The following is a 20,703-nucleotide window of genomic DNA, read 5'->3' on the forward strand; positions in this document are numbered from 1 at the left end:
CTTTCACCTCTCAAAAAAAGCGTCTCTTCTTCTCATGATAAACAGCTACATGCCAAGAAGTCATGACGCAGAATGCTACATGTATTTTACTGTTTACTGTGTGATATTCTTCTTCTTTGTAAGAATTAGCAAGCTACACTGTGTTGGGCTGGTATGACGTTACTCTATTTACGCAGCTGGCGCATATTATGTAAATAGCTTTAGCTACATCAATTCTGGTCCTCGGGGACTCCTGGCCTGCATGCTTTAGATGTTTCCCTGCTCCAACACACCTGATTCAAATGGTCAGCTCATCATCAAGCTCTGCAGAGGGCTGACAAAGACACATTAATTTGAATCAGGTGTGTTGGAGTATAGGGCAACGGGTCCCCAAGGACGAGGAGAAAAACTTATTTACATATTCTGCCCACATGACCAATGGTGGAAACGCACGTAGAATCAGGCTGCACCTATCCCAACTGTATCACTTCACCACTTGAAAAAGACATGGGACATGGTGCTACTCCTCGAGGACCACTAGTTTTTCAAATACATGTAATGGCACGGAAAGAGAAGTTTACAAAAACCAAACTTCCATGGCAACAAACCTGTTCTTCTAAACCCGTTGACTGGCGGAAAACAAACTCAGTTCCTCCAGGTAATATCTGTGTATCACACTGACATCTGTGTCATCAGAAAGAAAACGTTTCTCTGCAGCCTTGACTTGACTGAACAGGGTGACACAAAGCAACAAACCACATTGTTTTATATGGCTCACATAACGCATGTGAGGCTTGTGTAAAATGTGTTTCTCTGATAGTGACCATTTAAATTGAATTGTCTAAATATAACCCATTCTACTATTGGTTAAGGAAAAGGTGAGAAATGTGCAGCTCTGCTGAAAATATTACTTTACTATACCTATACTATACCATATATACCTATAATACCTATTGTCTGTGTGACATAAAGCAAACATTCATACTTATAACTGCTGACAAAAACACCAACATACATAAGAGTCAATAGTTATGTAATCCATTCACTGCTGCTGCTCTCACACAGCTAAAAAGGGCAGAACTCGATGAACATCCGAGCAATAGAGTAGAACAGGGTGATATGAATAAAAACAACTACAGAGAAGTAGCTACTTTCAGCATATGACTCAGTCCAGATAAAAGACAGACTTGTGGGAGACTGAGACATACACCTCGTCACTCTGGTACTGGAGATACTGACTGAGAGGAACACACGTCTGCGTGAGATAAACATCTCATCGCTGATCACTGTGCTGTCTCGTCTTCAGAGTGCTAAAGACAAGGCAGAGAGAGAACCGAAAACAGTTGTCGTCTGGAAGCTATGTATGAAAATTCTCACTGACTGATGTTAATTTTCCTTCAGTTAAGACTTAATTTGATTTATTTCCACTGGTCAAATAGGCACAATATGTAATTTCTTGCTGCTAGGGAGTTCTCAATCAAAACAATAACAAAACTTTGATGACATCGGGACACAGCATGGGATCATGGGAATTGTCGTACTTGTTTGAATTTGCTGTGTGTTTGTGCTTTTTGGGGAGAGCTTCAATGGCAGAACATGCAGCAAGTGGTAATGAGCATTCATGATCCATTTGTGACAAATACAAACTGACAAAAAAAACAACTGCACACTGGCTAACTAGTAAGAGCGATTATTTCCTCCATCATGGTCATGTTTCATAGGGGGTTCGACTCAGAATTTACAGCAGAGACGGTAAAGTGGATGACATCATTAGAAGGTCAAAGGTGATTTTTCATCTTCTTAAATGTGAATAGTTTATTTATTTGCTCCATATACCAGAAATTGTTTTGTTTTTTTTGGTTTGTGGACAGGCGTGGTGGCAGAGCCAGCAGGCATTAGGCCACAGATCTGCAGGGCATCCAAGTTTCCACAGCAGGTGCGGGGCCATCGTGGAGCAGACCCACGGACCTTACGTACCTGCCCTGCTAAGAAAAGAAGGCATGACTGTCTCTGTCCTTCTCTGTGTGTATGTGTGTAGAAAATGTGTACACTGAAAACAACTGAAAATCAAAACATGGGTGAAGCAACAGTGGCATCACACAAGCCTTTTAGACTTCTGCAATACCTTTCCTGTGGTTTAAAGCGAGACAAATCCAAAGACATGGTGTCACGTTATTGGCCACATTCTTTACAACATGTCAAAGGAGTTTCAACAGGTTTTTCTGGGTCTTGGGAGGAGGTTTACAGACTGAAGAACAGACAGGAGCGGCTTAAATTAAAGATGCTCTTCAGTTGCATGATGGGAATCCGGAGATTTTGAAGTGTTACATAAAAGGAAGACAATTCAGAACACCCAGAATGAAGCTGTATCAAGGAGCCTTTCTGTGTCATTCCATGTTTCAATTTCATGAATGTTCAATATTAAAATCATGTTAATCTAACACTTAATAACACCTCAATAATGAAATTTTCAGCACAGAGACGTACAGTCTTCCTGACATAATACATGCCTCTACACACATGATCCCAAGCAGAGGTTAATTTATCAAGACAGTCAGTCTTTAAGAGACAAATGACGTGACAACTGTTAGTTTGTGAAGAGTACGGTACTGCAAAGGGTCTGCATCTTCAAACACTCTGTGTGTGTGTGTATGCGTGTGTGTGCTGTCATGGGCTCCCCTCAGGACTGAAGGCAGCAGACTCTTTAATATTTCAGTGCAGTGATAAATAAGTCAGACAGACTGCAGAGGGATAAGGTGACTGTGGTGGGTAGGGGTGAGGGGTTGAGAGGAGGAGCAGGAAGAGGGGAGAGAGAGAGAGACAGAGACTGGGAGAAAAGGAGGAGATATATATATACATATATATATATACACATACACATATACATATACATACATATATATATATATATATGAATGAATAAATAAATAAATAAATAAATAAATAAATAAAGGTAATACAGCAAAAGGTCAAAGAGGACATGGAGACAAGGAACAGCGTTACCCAAACATGGAGATCAAATGTATTGTTTTGTCCACAACCCAAAAATCAGAACCAGAAATATTTACTTTAAGAAGCTGAAAACTCAGAGAACTTGTATTAATTATTTAAAAAAATAAACCAAATGATCAGTTATAGAATAGTTGACGATTAATTTAGTAATCAATTAATCTATCCTATTTTATAGAAGGCTCTACAGTCAAATGAGTTTAGCCATAACCCTGCAGCTCAGGGGGAATATTACAGTATAATACAGACTGCACATTTTTGAGTGCAACATCTTACAACATTAACTCTTTATAGCATTATATATATCGTGAGCATACTTCGAAGAGCTAGATGAAATCACACCTAAAGAAAAATCTCTCAGAACAGAAAAATATCCAGACAACAAGAGAATAGACGCGGTGAGTGTGTAAGTTGAGAGGAAAGGGATGTGATGAGGAGACGGGAAAGAATAGATGGAGAAAACACAGACATAGTTTCTGTGGGGAAAGGTCAACACAGACGGAGAGCAAGTGTGAGAGACAAGATGAAAAACAGAAGAGGTGGAAGAGTATGTGATCATGGCCAAAGATAGCAGACTTCACTCTGACAGAATTATGATCAAAAGATTAAAAGAAAATCTCCCATGGTATTTTATTACTTACTCAAAGCTTGTTACAGGATGTTTCACCTGCATGTGCCCTCTCTTACACCAGGCACAAAGTGGTGCAAAGAGGTGCAAATCGAGAACATCTCTGTCTCTCACAGAGCTGCACAAATAGCACACAGTAATCATTTTATATATGTTTTTTGAATGACAATTACCATTCCCTCTAATATCATGAATCACATCGCTTGCATCACTTGCTCGACCAAAAGACTCAACTTGATTTCCCACTTGACTCTAATGACTCGACTAAGACTTGAGTAAAATGACTCGAAATGACTTGGTTTATGGAATATTTTCATTTTCTCAAATATTGAGTTGCTGATGTGACGATTTGTTTTTGAAACACGGAAAACACTGGGTGTCTGCGTTGGCCGCCTTGGGTACAAACCTGGCAACCAATTTGATACATCAAATCCCACAAAGGTTAGTACCACAGGAAGTCAGTTGGTTGCTATTTTAATCCAAGCCACTGAGTTAACGCCTTGGTGTATAAAAAGCTGGTTATGATAAGTGTGCAAATCCTGCCAGGTTTTTTTCTTAATAAATGATAATAATTGTCATTTTTCTAATGTCAGTAATCTTTACATTTAAGGCCATGTAGGTTTATTTATTTATTTTATTGATTAATAAATAATACATTTTTCTTTCTTTTTTATTTAAAATAAACAATTCAGTTGTATGGAACTGTGAAGTCACAGTCCTTATATTGTGTATACAGTGTTTCCATTACTGATAAAACTAGCAGTTCAAAATGACTGTCTTTTTAACAATGTTTAAATGTGGAATATCTGGGTAATCATCTTCATGTTCTATATTTGTACATCTTGACTTGAGACTCACTTGTGACTTGCTCCCATCTCTGCCACTTTCCCTATGCTAGGTGGCGATATGCCCCCTTTCAGCTTGTTAGTATTTGTTTAGCTATTAGCTAGTTGTTAGCATGTAGAGTGCCATCCCATGACTTCCTAAATTCAGACCATAAATTCAGCCTTCCTGCCAGTACAAACAATTTACAATGCAGTAATCATAGTAAGCCATAAATGTAAATGTGAGTGTTTTTTATCAGCTGTTGCCTAGCACCCAAATTTAAAGCCAAGCTTAAATGTCAATATGAAAATGTGTGTGAGAACAATGTGTGACTCGGTCACAACCATTTCTCATTTCCCTCAAACTTCAGACTCAGGCAGTCAGTAGATAGTCTGTCTCTGACTGGGACATGGCTAAGTGAAAGGGTTTACACTTAACTTGGTAGTCGTGGCCTTTAGCCACTGTTGACATACTTTAGGATTAAAAACAAAAGGTCAGACAAATCCAGATGGGAATAAACACTGAATCCATTGGAGAATTGTATTCATTTAGTGCATTTAATCTGATAAATGTGGGCTTCATCTTCAATCTGTTTCCAAATAGAGCTCAATGTGGTGGGTTTTTTTTTACCCCTCTGTGCCATCCTTGTTTCTTTCCGTCTCACTCCTTCTTCAACCTCATTTGTTTCCTCCTGAGGACCAACAAGTTTATCTAACCCTTCTGCAGCAGATGGTTGACCAGCAACACACACCGGTGATTGCCGCTGCTGCACTACCTCACAGTGGTGCCCTGAAAAAAACGAGGGAACCAAACGTTTTCCCAGAGGGTGAAAACAAACTCTTAGTCATAAATCTCAAAGGACCATAATCAACAGTATATGGCAGCGATCCAGCAAGACCTTGGATAAAAAAAGGTCACAGTCTGAGAATGCATGCAAAACACAAATACACACATTTTTTTGCACATAAGAGCCTTCTCTCCCCAATTTGAATCCCAAGCACAAATTCAAAACATGCCATTTGAGTCCGATCCTTTTCCAACCCTTGTTCGCCACAGAGTACATTTCAAGGTTTGTGGCTCATTGTTCCTCCAACGAGAACCACGTGCAAATATCAAACGTTCGTATCAGCTGCATTCCTTATGTCTGGTTGGATCGATGAAGACTGTGCAGCACATGTGTGCAGAAGACCAGCGTCAGCGTGCTAATTTTAAACACACTCAGACGTGGACAGACAGAGTAATGCATTCAAAGTGTGTTACAATGACATGTTCTTCAAGTTATATGAATATCAAATCAAAACGTGCATTATCTCGAGGTACTTTACAAAGGAAAGTCCAGACAACACGAGAGAGAAAGAGAAACCCCACAGTTCACACAGTGTGCAAACACTTGATACAAGTGGAAAGAAATGAGCCCTTAGACTTACTATTTTTTTAAATTATCTAAGCAAGTACGTTCAACTTCTGGGCATGTAAACAGATAAAAAAAAGAGACTTGGCAGACAAACAACCAGGAGGCCTGTTTTCATTTACTGGGATGCACCTGCCCTTCCCACAAAGCAATCTGGCCAGTGTGAGGAGAGGAAGAGCCACAAGTGTGAGCGTTAGAAAATTCATGACCCAGTCTCTTTGCACACACAATCATACCAATGTTGCTAAAGCCGAACAGCTGCGACTCTCTACCTTCTCTCAGCCAACATTCTTCTCCTGCCGTCTTCCACTGCCAAGACAGCCATCAGGCAAATGCCAACTGACTCATCTATTTTCCCAATCATACACAGACAAATAAACAATTGTGGAGCTGGCACTCAAATGTACAGTTCTGCAGTCAAATGTTACTGCACAAACATTTTTGTATGAAATGGTTGTCTATGTGGAGACTGTAGATTAAACAGAGCAGCCCAGTCAAGTCCAGCCATGTATTAGATTTGGAGACTGCTAATTAGTTACAGCCCCAAAACATGAGAATAAAGAATAAAAAGTGCACTTGTTTGTGTGGACAAATACAGTGAAGTACTGCAGCAGGCAAGTCGTTTTCATTCAGGGCCACACACACATTGGATTTCAAACATTCCAACTCAATCAGCAGGCTTAGCATTATAAAGGGGAACACATCACACTGGGTAGTATGTTGCACCAAATCGAGCAAGTGAGGGTGGCAAACAGCCACGGCCAGTGTGCACACAGTGGGGGTTTGAGGGGTTGCTGGAGGGTTGACAGCAGCTTGACATGGCCTTGGAGATGGAGATTTTGTGGCCCATTCATAAAGTGCCAACTGCTGAGGAGGACACACAACAAGAGTGGACGGGGAAAAAAAAAGGTGAAATGAGAAAACAAGGTGATGGGTGGTGACAGGAGGAGTGTTTGGTAACCAAACAATGTGTGCCATTACCAACTAAACTGCCCTTTTCCACAATGTCAGCTCAGAGGAGCCCCGCTGGGAGAAGAGGGTGAAGTCGAGGAGGACAAAGAGAAGCTAAACACCATGAAACTCAGAGTTTTCCAAACTGGACCACCTCCTCCTCTCACAAAATCCCCCACACACAAGCACCATCTATTGGTGCTTTTCCATTACACAGTTCTACCTGCTCTGGCGAGGCTCCTAGCGAGTTCAGTTGATACCAAAATGATTGGCAGAGTGTTGACAAGAATCAAAGCGAAAATCTCCAACATTAAGCAAGGAAATTTCTATAAATCTCAATATTTAACAGAGGAGTGACAGCACTGCCGAAAACTGAATCACAAACCGTTCAGCCACATTTCAGTCTGTGCTCTGGTCATGTAGGAAGTATTGAACATAATCGATTCTAATGATTTAGAACTGCTTTGCTCGTCACTAGTTTGTGGGGGTGGAGTGGTTAAGACCGGTACCCTGTGTGCGAAAGACATCATGGTCGCAATGGTCGCACATTCGACTCCACCCCTGGCTGATTGTACTCAATTGTACTCAATTCCATTGTAAGTCGCTTTGGATAAAAGCGTCTGCTAAATTACATGTAATGTCATGTTTATGCTGCTTATAAAAATGTGACATAAAACTGCTAAATTATTGAGCAGTGACAAAAGGCAACTTTGAATGAACCTACAATTTAGATCTTCGCCCCAATATACAACTAATTCCCCTAGAAATGAGGTTCAAACTGAATTTCAGAATGAAACTACAGATCAATATACAGTTTATACATTAAATCAAAGAAACAAATCCAGTTAATTGTCCATGAAGTAAAATACAACAACAACACAGTCAAACTGATGGAGGAGATTTTACAGAGGAAGCCATGAGACATATAGAGGTAAAATATTATTATGTAGGAGATTACTGAATGAGATTCCAGAGCAAGCTTTGCATGTATTTCTATGGAAAAGTATGGCAGTGGAAAAAAGGAAATTAAAGAAGCCTAATCCAGGGCTTCACATTGACTTTGCTTGACAGGAACACTCTCATTCGTCTGTTTGCTGTGTCTCCACAACTCCACTCTTCAGTGCCTCCATGTCAGCTCTCTCTCTACAAGGAAAACAAACTTCATCACCCTGGCACAAATTACATAAAAGGTCAGAAGACTTTTCAGCAGAGCCATCCAGCTCTCTGGTCTCCTCTCCGCTGCATAAGTATTTTCCAGCAGAACATGACCTGCTGTGTGCAATACACTTTCTGCTTCACTAAACATGAAGGAAGGGGTGAAATGGTGACCGTCAGCTTTTGCAATGAGTGACAGTAGCAGTGAGAGGAGGATGCAGGTTATAATTAGAGGTTTCACTGATCTCCATTAGATTTTTTGATTTTGCGCTGTGCAGTCAAAATGCAGAATGAACTGGTTAAGCTGCCAGGACATGCACTGTTGATGCTGCACCACCACACAGATCTAAAGGCCTTTCATAGATTAAAGCTGGCAAATAGTGAAAAAGTGATTCTTTTGGTTACTTGAGGGTGAACACAAGCTGCACTCACACACCTTTCGATGACACAAACCTGTTGCAGTTACAGCACAACATTAGAATTCATCTAAAAATATGATTCTGCCCACTGGCACTCACTGAATTAAAGTCCATTATTAATGTTCCTTCTAGCTCTGTGTTTCTCTCTAAAGAGAGGAGGAGAAGGAGGAGGAGACAAAAAAAAGAAAGTGGAAGAGTGATGGAATAACAGGCTGGACAAGGAAGGAGGACACTCGCCAGCTTTCACTTGCTGGTGTGAGGAAAGAAGCAGAGGGACATGTGACCGGGCCATGTTACTATTGGACTAGTAAGCATGAATTATTTCCTTACTGTCCTTTTGTGTCAGGCCGTGTTAATGAAGTAATCTCAGCCCATGTGTAATGTGTACAACATGTCTCCCCCGGTCTTCCCCACACTCACTCGCTCATCATTGCACAAACAGTGTTGTATTTCAAACATGATTAGCATCAGGTTATAAAGGTTGTGTTGAAAAGGCAAGCTGTACAAACTAAAGCTCTTCTAATACTCTTCTCTCACTTTTGGGGGGGTGGGGGTGGTTAGTTTTCCCTTCTATAATCTTGAAAAATAAAACAACGTCATTTAAAGTCCATCTTCAGAGTTCACGGATATTGTTGGCTTGTCAACAAATCCTAAATTCATCCATCTTCTACTGTTTAATCCTCCACATGAGGGTCGCTGGTGCCAATCCATCACACGGATAAGAGAGAAAACAACCACTCACACTCACACCTACAGTCAGTTTAGAGTGTCCAATTTGCCTAATCCCCAAATCTGCATGATTTTAGACTGTGGGAGGAAACTGGAGAAACCGTAGAAACCGGAGAACACCCCCCTCCCACACACACACACACACACGGGGAGAACATGCAAACTCCATGCAGAAAGACCTTGTTCTGACCGAGTCACTGCCTACAACAACTACACCAACTGTATGGCCCCAAAAACATTGTGTTACTTTAACACTGCATGCTTGTCTGCTGGTTGATGCTGATTAGGTGATATATTTGATATTTATGTCTTCTCTCTGGAATCAGTAAAATGGATATGAACCATAACAGTAAAATGTGTGAGCCATAAAACCAAGACAGTGAGCCAAAACTCCTAAAGCTCCACAGAGGGGAGGGAAAACTGCTGACTCAGGTGGTAATTCACTGCAGTTTCATGACTATGACCGAACCCTTTTACAGTGATACAACATACAAAAATACAATTATTAATCAGCGCTCTGTTAACAGTTTTAATATTCTCCATTGTCATTTACTGAGTTAATAACATTTACTTTAAAGTAAGTAGCTGTCTTAAGTCTATTTTTACAAACTAGTGCAGTACTCATTCCATGGATGCCACTTTTTTTTAACTGATAACTCTTGTATTTCTAATCTAAACGACGTCAAAGTTTGCACTGTACACACTTGTGCCCTTAGTAATTCACCTGCCATGTTTGAAGCCCGTCAATCCACCACACACTCTACAGTGTGTGTGGTGGGTCAGGGGTAGGACTGAACTATTAAATCAAAATCACAAAATGGGGCATAATATTCCTGCCTGAAGACTGAAGAAAACATCTTTATTTCTCATAGATCTGCACAAATCATTTTGAATGTGTTACTGAAATGAAAATGAGAATAATTATGTAAGAATGACCATTCCTTCTCATATCGCAATCACTATTTCAGTAAAAATGAATTGCAATTTTCTATTTCTACCAGTATCTCAGGCATTTCTCACCCTAACACCGCCAAAGTAAACACGGCACACATGGTGCCCTTAATAATCACCTGCCAAGTTGGAAGCCTGTCAAGCGACCCGGTGGACAGTTATGCAAGGAACAGACAGACAGAAAGACATTGGTTGCATTTACAGATGGATGTGCTGAGAGCAGTAACTGAGGATGTGATGTGCTGTACTGAGAAGCAGGTGTCTGGTCTTGCGAGGCCTTTGGCAATTCACTCCGTCACAATGAAGGCGCTGTGTGAACTCTCAACATCCAAGAAGGAGGAGCTTTTGATGCAGGCTTGCAGCACACATACATATTCACACTCTGAGCACACACTGCTGTCCCCTGGTCTCCCCACACTCACTCTCTCATTTGCTCTCCTTCTAATCCTGTAATGCCAACAGTGCAATTAGTCACATGCCAGCTCTTTCTTTCATCTCTGCACCGAGTGTGAGCTCAGGAGGAATTCAAACCGCTTAGCATCTTAACTAAATAGCACAAACAAGCACATAAACAGCTCACATTCAAACACCAATCATTTCAACTTTAAATGCCCTTAACTTTGAAAAGAAAGAGAAACCAAACGTTCTAAGTTCAAACTAGAGATGTTCCGATACTATTTTTTCCCTCCCGATACCGATTCCGATACTTGTGCTGTGGGTATTGGCCGATACAGAGTACCGATACCAGTGTGTTATAAAAAAAAAGATATCATATTACGCCTGTGATATGATTATCATTGGTGGTAAGGTTTGGCTCAGGTTAAACCCTCTGTAAAACATGAACAAATACAGCAAATGGACACCATTTATTTTTACCAGTGATATGTTATTTCGTTTTTTAGCTTGTACGTTTGTTTTGACTCTGGTCCAAACAACTAACTAGCTCCTTGTCTACAGGTGTCGGGTGATCAGTTCTTCTTCGCACCTCTAAAACAGCACAGCGCAACTCTTTCAAGAGTGGTGAAGAAGAACTGCGTCAGAGCTAACGGAGCTCTAATAAATTACGTGGTATCGGATCGGTGCATGGACTCCAGTACTCGCCGATACCGATACCCACATTTTCGGCAGTATCGGAAGCATTTCCGATACTGGTATGGGAATCGGAACAACTCTAGTTCAAACACTCAGGAACTGACTAATGAAGGTGAAAATGAAATGGCCATTCAGCCTGGATATGAAGCAAAGGTAACTTAAGGACAGGCTAAGAGCTGAATAGAGACAGAGGGGATTCCTCCAAAAAGCACTGTGTCCCTGTGGTTTTAGAATTTCTCTGTTTTCTTTTTACTCCTGTTTCCCATCACCTCCTTCACAGTTAGACACCAAATCTATCACAACCCACTCACCAACAAACACCGCTGATCGAAACGACATGAAAGAGTGAGCAGAGACAGAAAAACAAAAGCTAAAATAGGATGAAAAAATAGACTGAGAGAGAAAATCAGCTCCCACACTCAAGTTACAGGCTCTCATGGTGAGCGTCTTCTTTGTGCTCGACATTTAAGGTGAATTCACGGCACCTGAAGCCAGAACCTGACATACATGACTGACTCTCAACATGTCAGTGAGGGACAAATAGCTCCTGCTGATGAGAGAATCAGGGGTTATCACTTTCATGTAGGCTATTCCCATGTGTCAGCTAAAAAAAAAAAATCAATCTCCATTTAATAGATAAGCCTCACACGCTGACGTAACATCTAATATGACTGAGACTGCTAATGTCCACTTTAAAGCATAAGAACACTTTGAAATGTAAATTTGCGTTGGCGTGTGTGAGTGGTTATTTGGTGCAGAGAGGGATTTATTTATTTTTATTATTATTAAAAGACATTTCCTGACACAATCTTGCAATGACTATTGATTTATCTGCTAGTTAAACTTTATGTTCTAGTCATTTCTGTCGTAACTTTCTAACATGCAAACTGCTGTTGGATTTACATCCTGGTTTCATGGAATTTTAATTTCAACCTTGACCATGTAGCAAATGCTGATCGACATAAAGTTTCAGAAAATGTTAAAAACCCTTGATCGGTGTTTGCCAAACCTGGAAATGATGATGTTCTCGAATGTCTTGTTTTGTCCACAAACCAAAATGATTCAGTTTTAATGATTTCTTTGTTATATGGAGCACAGAGGTAAAGAAAATATTCACATTTAAGAAGCTGAAACAGTCACAAATCCTGTTTTAATCATGCTTGAAAGCGATTAATCGATTATCAAAACAGTTGACGATTAATTTAGTAATCGATTAATAGAGTAATTGCTTCAGCTCTAATCACAATGTAAAAAATGTTTAATATATATGAACTTAATGTTCAAGCATTGTGTAAACACACTTTGAGACACAACATAGATTTAATTGTTTTGGATATTTTAACTCCATTGTGTGACTCACTCAAATGAAACTTAAAATATCTACGTTGCTCACATTTATAATCAATATCGACTATCAATTTGATAATCTTAAATTGCGATTATGTTTCGTAGCATTTCCCTAAATGTCAAAATATCATGGATTTTTGCCATCTGTATAATTCATACTAACATATAGATCAAGTGCTTTTATGTGCTCCACATCGACATTAAATTCTCTTAAAATTCAGTTTGCAAAAGCATGATTGCTTTTGCTGCAACTACAGCCATCTTTACACTGTGATTTCTACCTTTGAAGGGCACAATAATACAGCGTATTATAAATGAATTGCTTTTCTTAAAACAAAAATTGAGAACATTTTCAGCCTCTCAATTAGAGTTTTTCACATTGAGTCCCAGTGATTATTCTAAATAATTACACCTGCACTTTTCCTGCTGTGCCATGTCAAAACTTCCTCTGTGGAAAAATACCTCGTCTCAAAAATATACTAAAAATATCACAAAAGTCACCTTTTCAGCAACTGTCTGGCATTATATGGAGTTACAAATCTGAGGAAAAAAATAATCAGCAAATATAATTAAAGCAGTTGTTAGCCTGAGCCCTCTGGGTATTTGCAGATGCTACCTATTCTCATGGGGCTTTGTTAAATCACTGTTCCAATTAGCTGGCGCGCTCAAACCCCAGGAAGACATTATTTTAAAATGTCCATCCATTACAGGATTTTTAAACAGTGTCCAAACCATAAAGCTGACACTGCTCTGAAGGATGTGTATGCAGGGTGAAGAGTGAGGGTGAGGAACTTTTCTAGCACAAACACTGACCATAGGACCAAAACCTGGTCCTGAGATTTTTTATTTTTGTTTTTATTTTTTAATAAATCTTTTACTCATAAAACTTGACAGAAACACAGTTAACAGTGTAGAGCTTTTATTTTCTTTGAAGGACGTGACTTTGATGTTGACTTTTTGTCATTTGTATGTATTTTTTTAAAGTGGCTCTTAAACTGATTGTGGTTAACATTAGAAATAACACTTCAATCCTATGTGTATTTGTATTAGTTACCTCTTTCGGACTTTTTCCTGGCACAAACATTGACCTTGTCAGGACCAGCAGACCTCATGGAGACCACAACCCTGATCCTGATGAGGCAGAACCTCATTCCTGAGGAACCGGTTTAGGCCTACACTGGTTATGTTAAGGTAAGGGATAATGCTTTGTTTAGGCTGCCCAAATGAAAGGACGTCAATAAGAGTCCTTAAAAGGGCAGCTGAGCAAACTTGTGTGTGTTTCTGTGTGTGTGGGAGTGAGTGTACAGGATTGGAGACTGACACCATATCCAGCGAAGGCAGCCTCTGCCTCACTCTACCTCTACAATAAACCCTCTAGCAAATGATAAATAAAAATAAGAATCACAACATTTTTGCTTAACAGAGAGCAGTTTGTGATTCTGAAGGCTGCTGTCTGGCAACCATTTCACACATTTTTAAAGAGGGTGTGGGAAGTTAAAACAAATGGTTGCCCATGGACATGCAGCGATAAAACTGCCTCTAACCTAAAAATCCTCTTTTCTTCTTCCTGCGCTCAACCATTGTGCTCTCCCACTCGATTTCAGTTTATCTCTGTCACATGTACTTTCCTCACTATTTATTTCTTCAAGTCTCTTAATCATATGTGTAGGAGCTGTGGTGGGGCTAACAGGTTAGGTCACCACTGGTGTCTAAAAAGGAGCTCCAGTGAAAGCCAGAAAAAAAAAAAACAGTTGAAAAAGGCCACCGGGGAAAACAATCCAATGACCACTTTTGGTCAAAAGCTGCAGCAGTCAGCAACGCAGCCTGAAATATAATTTCCCTAAAATCACAAGCTCTCAATGCTTTCTGGCTGCCTATTTTTTTAGCATGTTTTCACACACCCTCAATCAGACCACAGCAGTAAGATTGTAGGCAGTTGCCGTCAGGCCCCAAACAGCTTTGAGCTCTGCAGCAAGCACCCCTAAGTGATAGAAAAACATGTAGTATTATGTGCAACAGGAGGTGACAGACAGAGAAGAGAGGCAGTAGGATTCCCCGTCACAGTTTGATTTATTTCCATGTACTTCTGTCACATGAGTTCTGTACTGTGAGCTGAGGTCATTGTTCCAAGTCCTGAGAAACAATTCTGGTGTTCAGTCATGAAAGAACTTCACTATAAATCAGTGTTTTCAAACAAGGCAACATCTCAAATGCTCTTTATCCCTTTCATAAACAACTTTTCCGTCAAGATCCTTTTTTTGCATTGCCTAGTAAAGCTGTTTCCTTACTGCCCTCAATGTCACATTCATGCACTTATGTCTCCAACTTATGTCTCCAAGATGCCGACAGTATCGACTGTCGGCATCGACTGTTGGTATCGAAAGTGAGCAGCAGATCAATGACTCACTTCAGTCATGCTGCAACCATGCTAACTCATCCTGCAGTGTCTATGCCTCTGAAGAGCCCATATTTGAGTTCATCCGCTTCCTTCTAGCTATAATCTTGTTAGACCATGCTGGGGCCTAAGATGTCTGCATCCTGAAAAAGCTTGGCCAATGAAAATATGAGGTGGATGTTTTTGGAGCTGTAAATAGAGAAGAGGCAGCTCCATTGCCATCAGGATGAAACCGAGTAGTGTGTGCAGGTCAAAAGGAAGAAATCACGGGTTACTTCCTACACAGAATTTGCTTGCGTGGGCCTCTTCTCATGTCAACCAAGTTAAATAATGAATGCCCCTGAGTGAGTTACCAATGGGTTGACTCTACCTCATCTCGTTTGTGCCAATTTAACTCACAACGTCGTCTTGTGGCGCTACAGTTCTAGCACTCCTTGTCTCTACTCGGTTTGGTATCAGACACATGGTTTTCCATTACTTCAACGTGGACTTAATAGCACGGCTGCGAGAAACTGCAGTGACTTTGTCTGTTATACACGACACAAACACACAACCTAGTTCTTTTCAGTGTAATGAATCATTCAGAATCAGTTAATTAAAAAGATTAGTTCAGTGCTTCCTGCCTGACACAGTCATTGAACTGAAATACGACTGAACGGGTTGCAATTCAGCTCACGATCACCGACTTCTGACAGTGCTGTCGCGAAAAACACCAAACTCCTCTGTTAAATATTGGAGTATTATTGCACATTTTCAAATCTTTTTAACTGATCTACACTTCAGCATTGGTCGGTTTGATTCCCGCGTCGGACGTTGTGCTCATGACTCTTCCAGTGATGACACTCTCTGCCAATCATTGGCCGGCAGTCTGTTGACGCCACATTTTAGTATCAGCTCAGCTCGTGTGTAACCTCACCAGAGCAGGTACCACAAAAAAAAACTGAAATAATGGAAAAACGCCATTGGAGAACATAAAGTTTTTCAGACATTCGCTATTTAACTTTTTGTGACTTCATACCGCCACATTACAGTTTTTCTCTGTCGCTTTGGTGCTTTTCTCACATCACTATTAACATTTGCATAGCAGTTAGTGCATTTCTCAAAACAATTAGTGCAAACTGCAAAACCTAGTGGACAACCTGCAAAAGCACGTCACTTAAAATGGATAGTCCATTCCTCAAAAGCAAGTATTCATGTGAATGAAACTGCCAGTGTCATCAAAATGAGAAGTCTTGACAACATCGTTTATGAACAAGATAGTCAAATGGCTTTGTCAAGTTTTCATTATGACAGTTTACTGTATTCTCTTAGTGTTTCCCAAGAAACGTCAGAACTCGGTGACACTACCTGAAAATGCTCAAGACAGCACTATACACTACTTGTACAGCCATTTGAAAACTACAGTACAGTTACACATTGCTGTAGTTAGGGGAGTAAGTGAGTACAAGACACTGAATATGCACATTTCACATTTTTTTTGTGCAAAAGAAAAATACACTACAGTCACTTATTTAGAACAAACATAAGAAACACCCTTTTGGTAGAGCTGTGCACAAATGTGAACAATAGAATATCTTCATGTCATCCCTTGCAATGCAGCGAGGAAAGTATCTCTTGGAGTGGCGAATCCACCCTCTGCATGACTCTGCCATTTGCTTGACAGAATTTGATAACTAGTTCAACAATTTTGTATGTAATGACTCAAGCGATGAAATGAAGACTATTAGTTTTATTGGGAACAACTATTCAGCATCCATAAGTATTGTTCATTTTGACTGACATGACATAAGCAAATGATGTTATAAAACAGCAGAGAATTGAATGAAAGCAACTGATACTTGTCCAAAAGCATTTGCAACTTGTTCAGAGGAAGGAGAAATTGCTACTATGATGTGCACAAATGACTAAATGTTGTGGAGGTTGAACTAATAGTTAGGAGAATTTTCATTCTGATCTGAGAAAAGCACCAAAGCGACTGAGAAAAAACTGTAATTTGTCCTAAAATGAGAGATCAGATATTGCAGCAAAGGGGGAAAAAAGCGAGGGAAAGAATTATTCATTATTCAAACAGTGGGAGGAACGGAGAGTTAATAGATACTCAGCAGCTCATCTTTGCCCCATAGCAAGTTGATGCAGCTCCACAAAGTCTCACAGCATCATCACAACTATTAATTTCATGCTCATTTAAAACCATGCCATAAATCAAGTTGTCCATTACACTGCTAAACCATCAGCTAACAACAAACTTTTATTCTAAGATAAAACTGTGTCAGTTGGTCAAAGAGTAGGCCACACAGATGGACTGAAACTAAATATATAGTTTAGATGTTATCTATATGCCAACTCTTCTTGAAATGCGGCACAATTCAGGGAGTTTCCGTGACAAATTTTAAACACACAGTAAATTATTTATCATTGTTAACTGTGGTTTTAAAATAATTTAACAAACACTTGTAAAACAGAGAAACGTGTCACAAATCTGAGGTATTCTTAATGGATTATTTTGCAAATTGGAAATCTAGAAGATCTAAACTCTAATACAATCCAGAAATCCTAGATATTGCATATACATCACTAAGGACAGGCTATTCAGACGGGATTAGTTTTACATGGAGAGATGGAGTAAAGTAATTATTACTAGAGCTTCTCAGAGATGTTAGTCCTGTCCGAATGTGCCATGTTGGTAATCATTACCAGACAATGTGAGTTAGGTTTACGGTGACTTTTACCTGGGGTAAAAAAGGTCCTGAAAAATGATCCCAGGCGATACTAATCCAATACGAATAAACCAGCAGTAAATATGTGCATGTACCAGTAGTTTCTCTGCAGATTTTCAAGCATGGAGGCCCTTGAAGTAGCATTCAGTTACAAAGTAGGCAGTCAGACAAGTCTGTCAGGTATTTTCGGCATGCGAAATAAGCACAGGATTTCTGACTGACTTAGGCAAGTGCCTATAGTTAAAGAAGACTGGGCCAAATCTGTTGCAGAATCAGTTTTTGAAATGGCTTTTTATGGTTTGGTGGTAAATGCATCAGCACAAATGTGTCATGTCATGAACAGCTTAGAATGGGGTTGAAAGATGCACAACAAATTGGACTGATACTCTGGGTTGTTTTATTGATAACACACAAAAGTGATAGGAGCCATTCCTGGTTTGCACAGTGCATAAACATTACAGAATATTATATTGTGATATAGATAGTTATTGAATTATTCTGCAGCCCAATATGAAAATGTCAACTAAATATGAATCATCTTGAAAGGGTCTTGTTGGTTGGGGCATTTTGAAAAACACTGACGTCTGAAGGCATCTGATGCCACATTTTGGGGCCTCACTCAGCTTGGGGCCTCTGGATGTCCAAACACTTGTGTGTTGGACAGATTCAGAGACAACTGTGGGTGGAAGACACACAAAGGGCACTGTCTGTACTCACCTCTCCTCCGTGGCCATCAAACACAGCAAATATAGAGGGGTGACTCTTGTTGACGAGGTCGGTGAGAACCTCGAACCTGTCCTCCATGTGGTCTCGCCGGCCTTGGATGGAGTACACGGCCACGTTGTGGTTCTTGAGCTCCCAGGTCTTGGAGAACTCCGCGTCCAGGACGTCCAGCCCGCCGAACCGCTCATTCTGCATCATCTCCGCCACTTTCCCCTTCACCATCTTGACCGCGTCCCGACTGGACTTGACGATGGTCTTCACCTCGTCCGTGTGGAAGAAGTAACTCCACAGAGCCAGGCTGATGCACAGCAGGAACAGGGTCTCCGGTCTGAGCAGAAAATAACGCATGATGCGACCCAAAAGAGACAGCAGGGTCATCGTATCTTCTATCATTTATTTATTCAGTCACACGCAGGAAATCGCGGCAGGTTGTTTCGTCGTTCGCCGCAGATTTCAGTCCATCGTCGTCGGGGTGAGTTGTCGTCTGATATCGATGACACGGGGACATTTAACCGAGCCGTTCACACCGGGAAACATAAAGGTTGTTCTGATTTAACGGGTGACACTTCACTGCATTGCTGTTTTTTTGTTTCCTTGTACCAGACAAGCAGCAGCCAGGAGTACCAGCAGGAGGTGAGGTGTTGGCGGACAAACACGGAGCTCCGGCGGCGGCTTCCCTGCAGCCTTCAGCCCAGCAGTGAGTGAGCCACCACGGGCTGACAGTTTACCATTGGTTTCGCTCCCAGGACACTGGAAAGCTCTGCCGGACTGAAGACGTACGTTCCCCGTGTGAAGCTCAAGTTAAACCCGCGTGTGGGCGAAAGCAGAGACGTGGGCAGAGCCTCCACCTCCTCCTCCCCCTGTGTCCTGAAAATAGCGGTCTGTGCTGAAACCGTCACATTCCCAGCTGCTGCTGCTGCTGCCGCCTGCCGCTAACGCTACTGCCGCTGCTGCCTCACTGTCACACACACACACACACACACACACACACACACTACCACTGCTGCTGCTGAACAAGTCAACGGCGGTGCTGCGTTCAGGTGCAGCTTGTAACGTTCCTCAGACGTTGTTCTGACCAATCACAGTATTAGACTGCAGGTTCATCAAGTCATGTATTGGAAACTGCCAAAAAATAAAAAAATAAACAAAAAAACTAAAAAATAAGACGAAGGCGGGGCGCAATGAATGCTAGATATATACAAACAAATGACACAGTGATACAAACTATATTACAAATAAGTTATTCATATCATGAACAGTTGTTTATATATAAAGGTTATTTTTGTAAGTGTATGTTTTAATTGAATTAGTTATCTTTCTCTCTGCAATGTTTCTTCTTTGGGATGCACCAACAAAACAAACAAGCATACTGGATTATAAAGCAGATTTTGATTCTGATTTATTTATTTTATTTCTGTTTATTTGAAGCTATTATTTATGTTTATAATTTCATAATAACGTTTCAGCACAATGTACAGTAAATAAAGTAATCTGACAGCAGCAGCAGCGGTTGTTGCTTCAGGTGCAGGTCATAATGTTCTGTTGAAAATTAGTTTACTAGTCACTTCGCAGTCTGAAGTGACTAGTAAACACAGTCATGTGACTATTGAGGACAACAACATAATAAATACTAAATACTGAACAGTCACTGTGGGTGAATTCCGGTCCCAGTAATGATCTCTGTTTGACACATCTCTGGGTGATATTTCCAACAGGACATGAATGCACCCTGAGAATAAAAGCACTACAGGTGGAGATCACATATTTCAGTATTAATAAAACTGATTAAACAACATAAATAAAAGCATTGTGTCGCGCCAAATTACAATTTGGTTCATATGAATTACATGCGATTTTATACAGATAAAAGGGAATATGGTTGGGTGACTCATTAGCTGATCATGAATTACATAGGATTAAAAAGTTCAAACTGTTTAGACTGATGTGCAAAACCAAAAAAACACTTTTAACTTAAACTTGCTGCAGATTTACTTAATTTTAAATGAATGCCAGACTTAGTATAGAAAATACTGAAATTAAACCAGTTACACCATGTTTTTTGTTGTAGTTAAAATAGGTTAGATGCACATACTATTAAATGTGCGTTTACCCATGTTTAATATCCAAGTTATGCTATAATATGATATACTGTATATTTATTTAAAAACATTCCCCATATGTTCTATATTCACTAGTATGGTTTTACATTGTAATCTTGAGCAGGGGTCTCAAACTCTGATGACCTGGGGGCAATAAGGGGCCGGTTTTGTGGAAAAAAAGTCAAACTTTTGGGGGAAAAGCATCTGTCAAGTAGTGAAGGCCGATATAAGTTGAAAAATATATCACAATATTCTGTCATGATATCACAGAAA

The 20,703-nt window shown here is 40.3% G+C and overlaps 1 protein-coding gene across 1 annotated transcript in view; it reads right to left on the reverse strand.

Moving 5' to 3' along the window:
• ppm1lb (protein phosphatase, Mg2+/Mn2+ dependent, 1Lb) overlaps positions 1-19,259 on the reverse strand; it is a 46,434-nt gene extending 27,175 nt beyond the window's left edge. The window contains exon 1 of the mRNA XM_044032288.1: positions 18,326-19,259. Within this exon, the coding sequence (XP_043888223.1) occupies positions 18,326-18,724 (399 nt within the window). The 5' untranslated portion in view covers positions 18,725-19,259. The remainder of the gene's footprint in view (positions 1-18,325) is intronic.
• Between the last annotated feature and the right edge of the window lie 1,444 nt (positions 19,260-20,703).

This window comes from Solea senegalensis, linkage group LG8 (genome assembly GCF_019176455.1).
Source record: "Solea senegalensis isolate Sse05_10M linkage group LG8, IFAPA_SoseM_1, whole genome shotgun sequence".
NCBI lineage: Eukaryota > Metazoa > Chordata > Actinopteri > Pleuronectiformes > Soleidae > Solea > Solea senegalensis.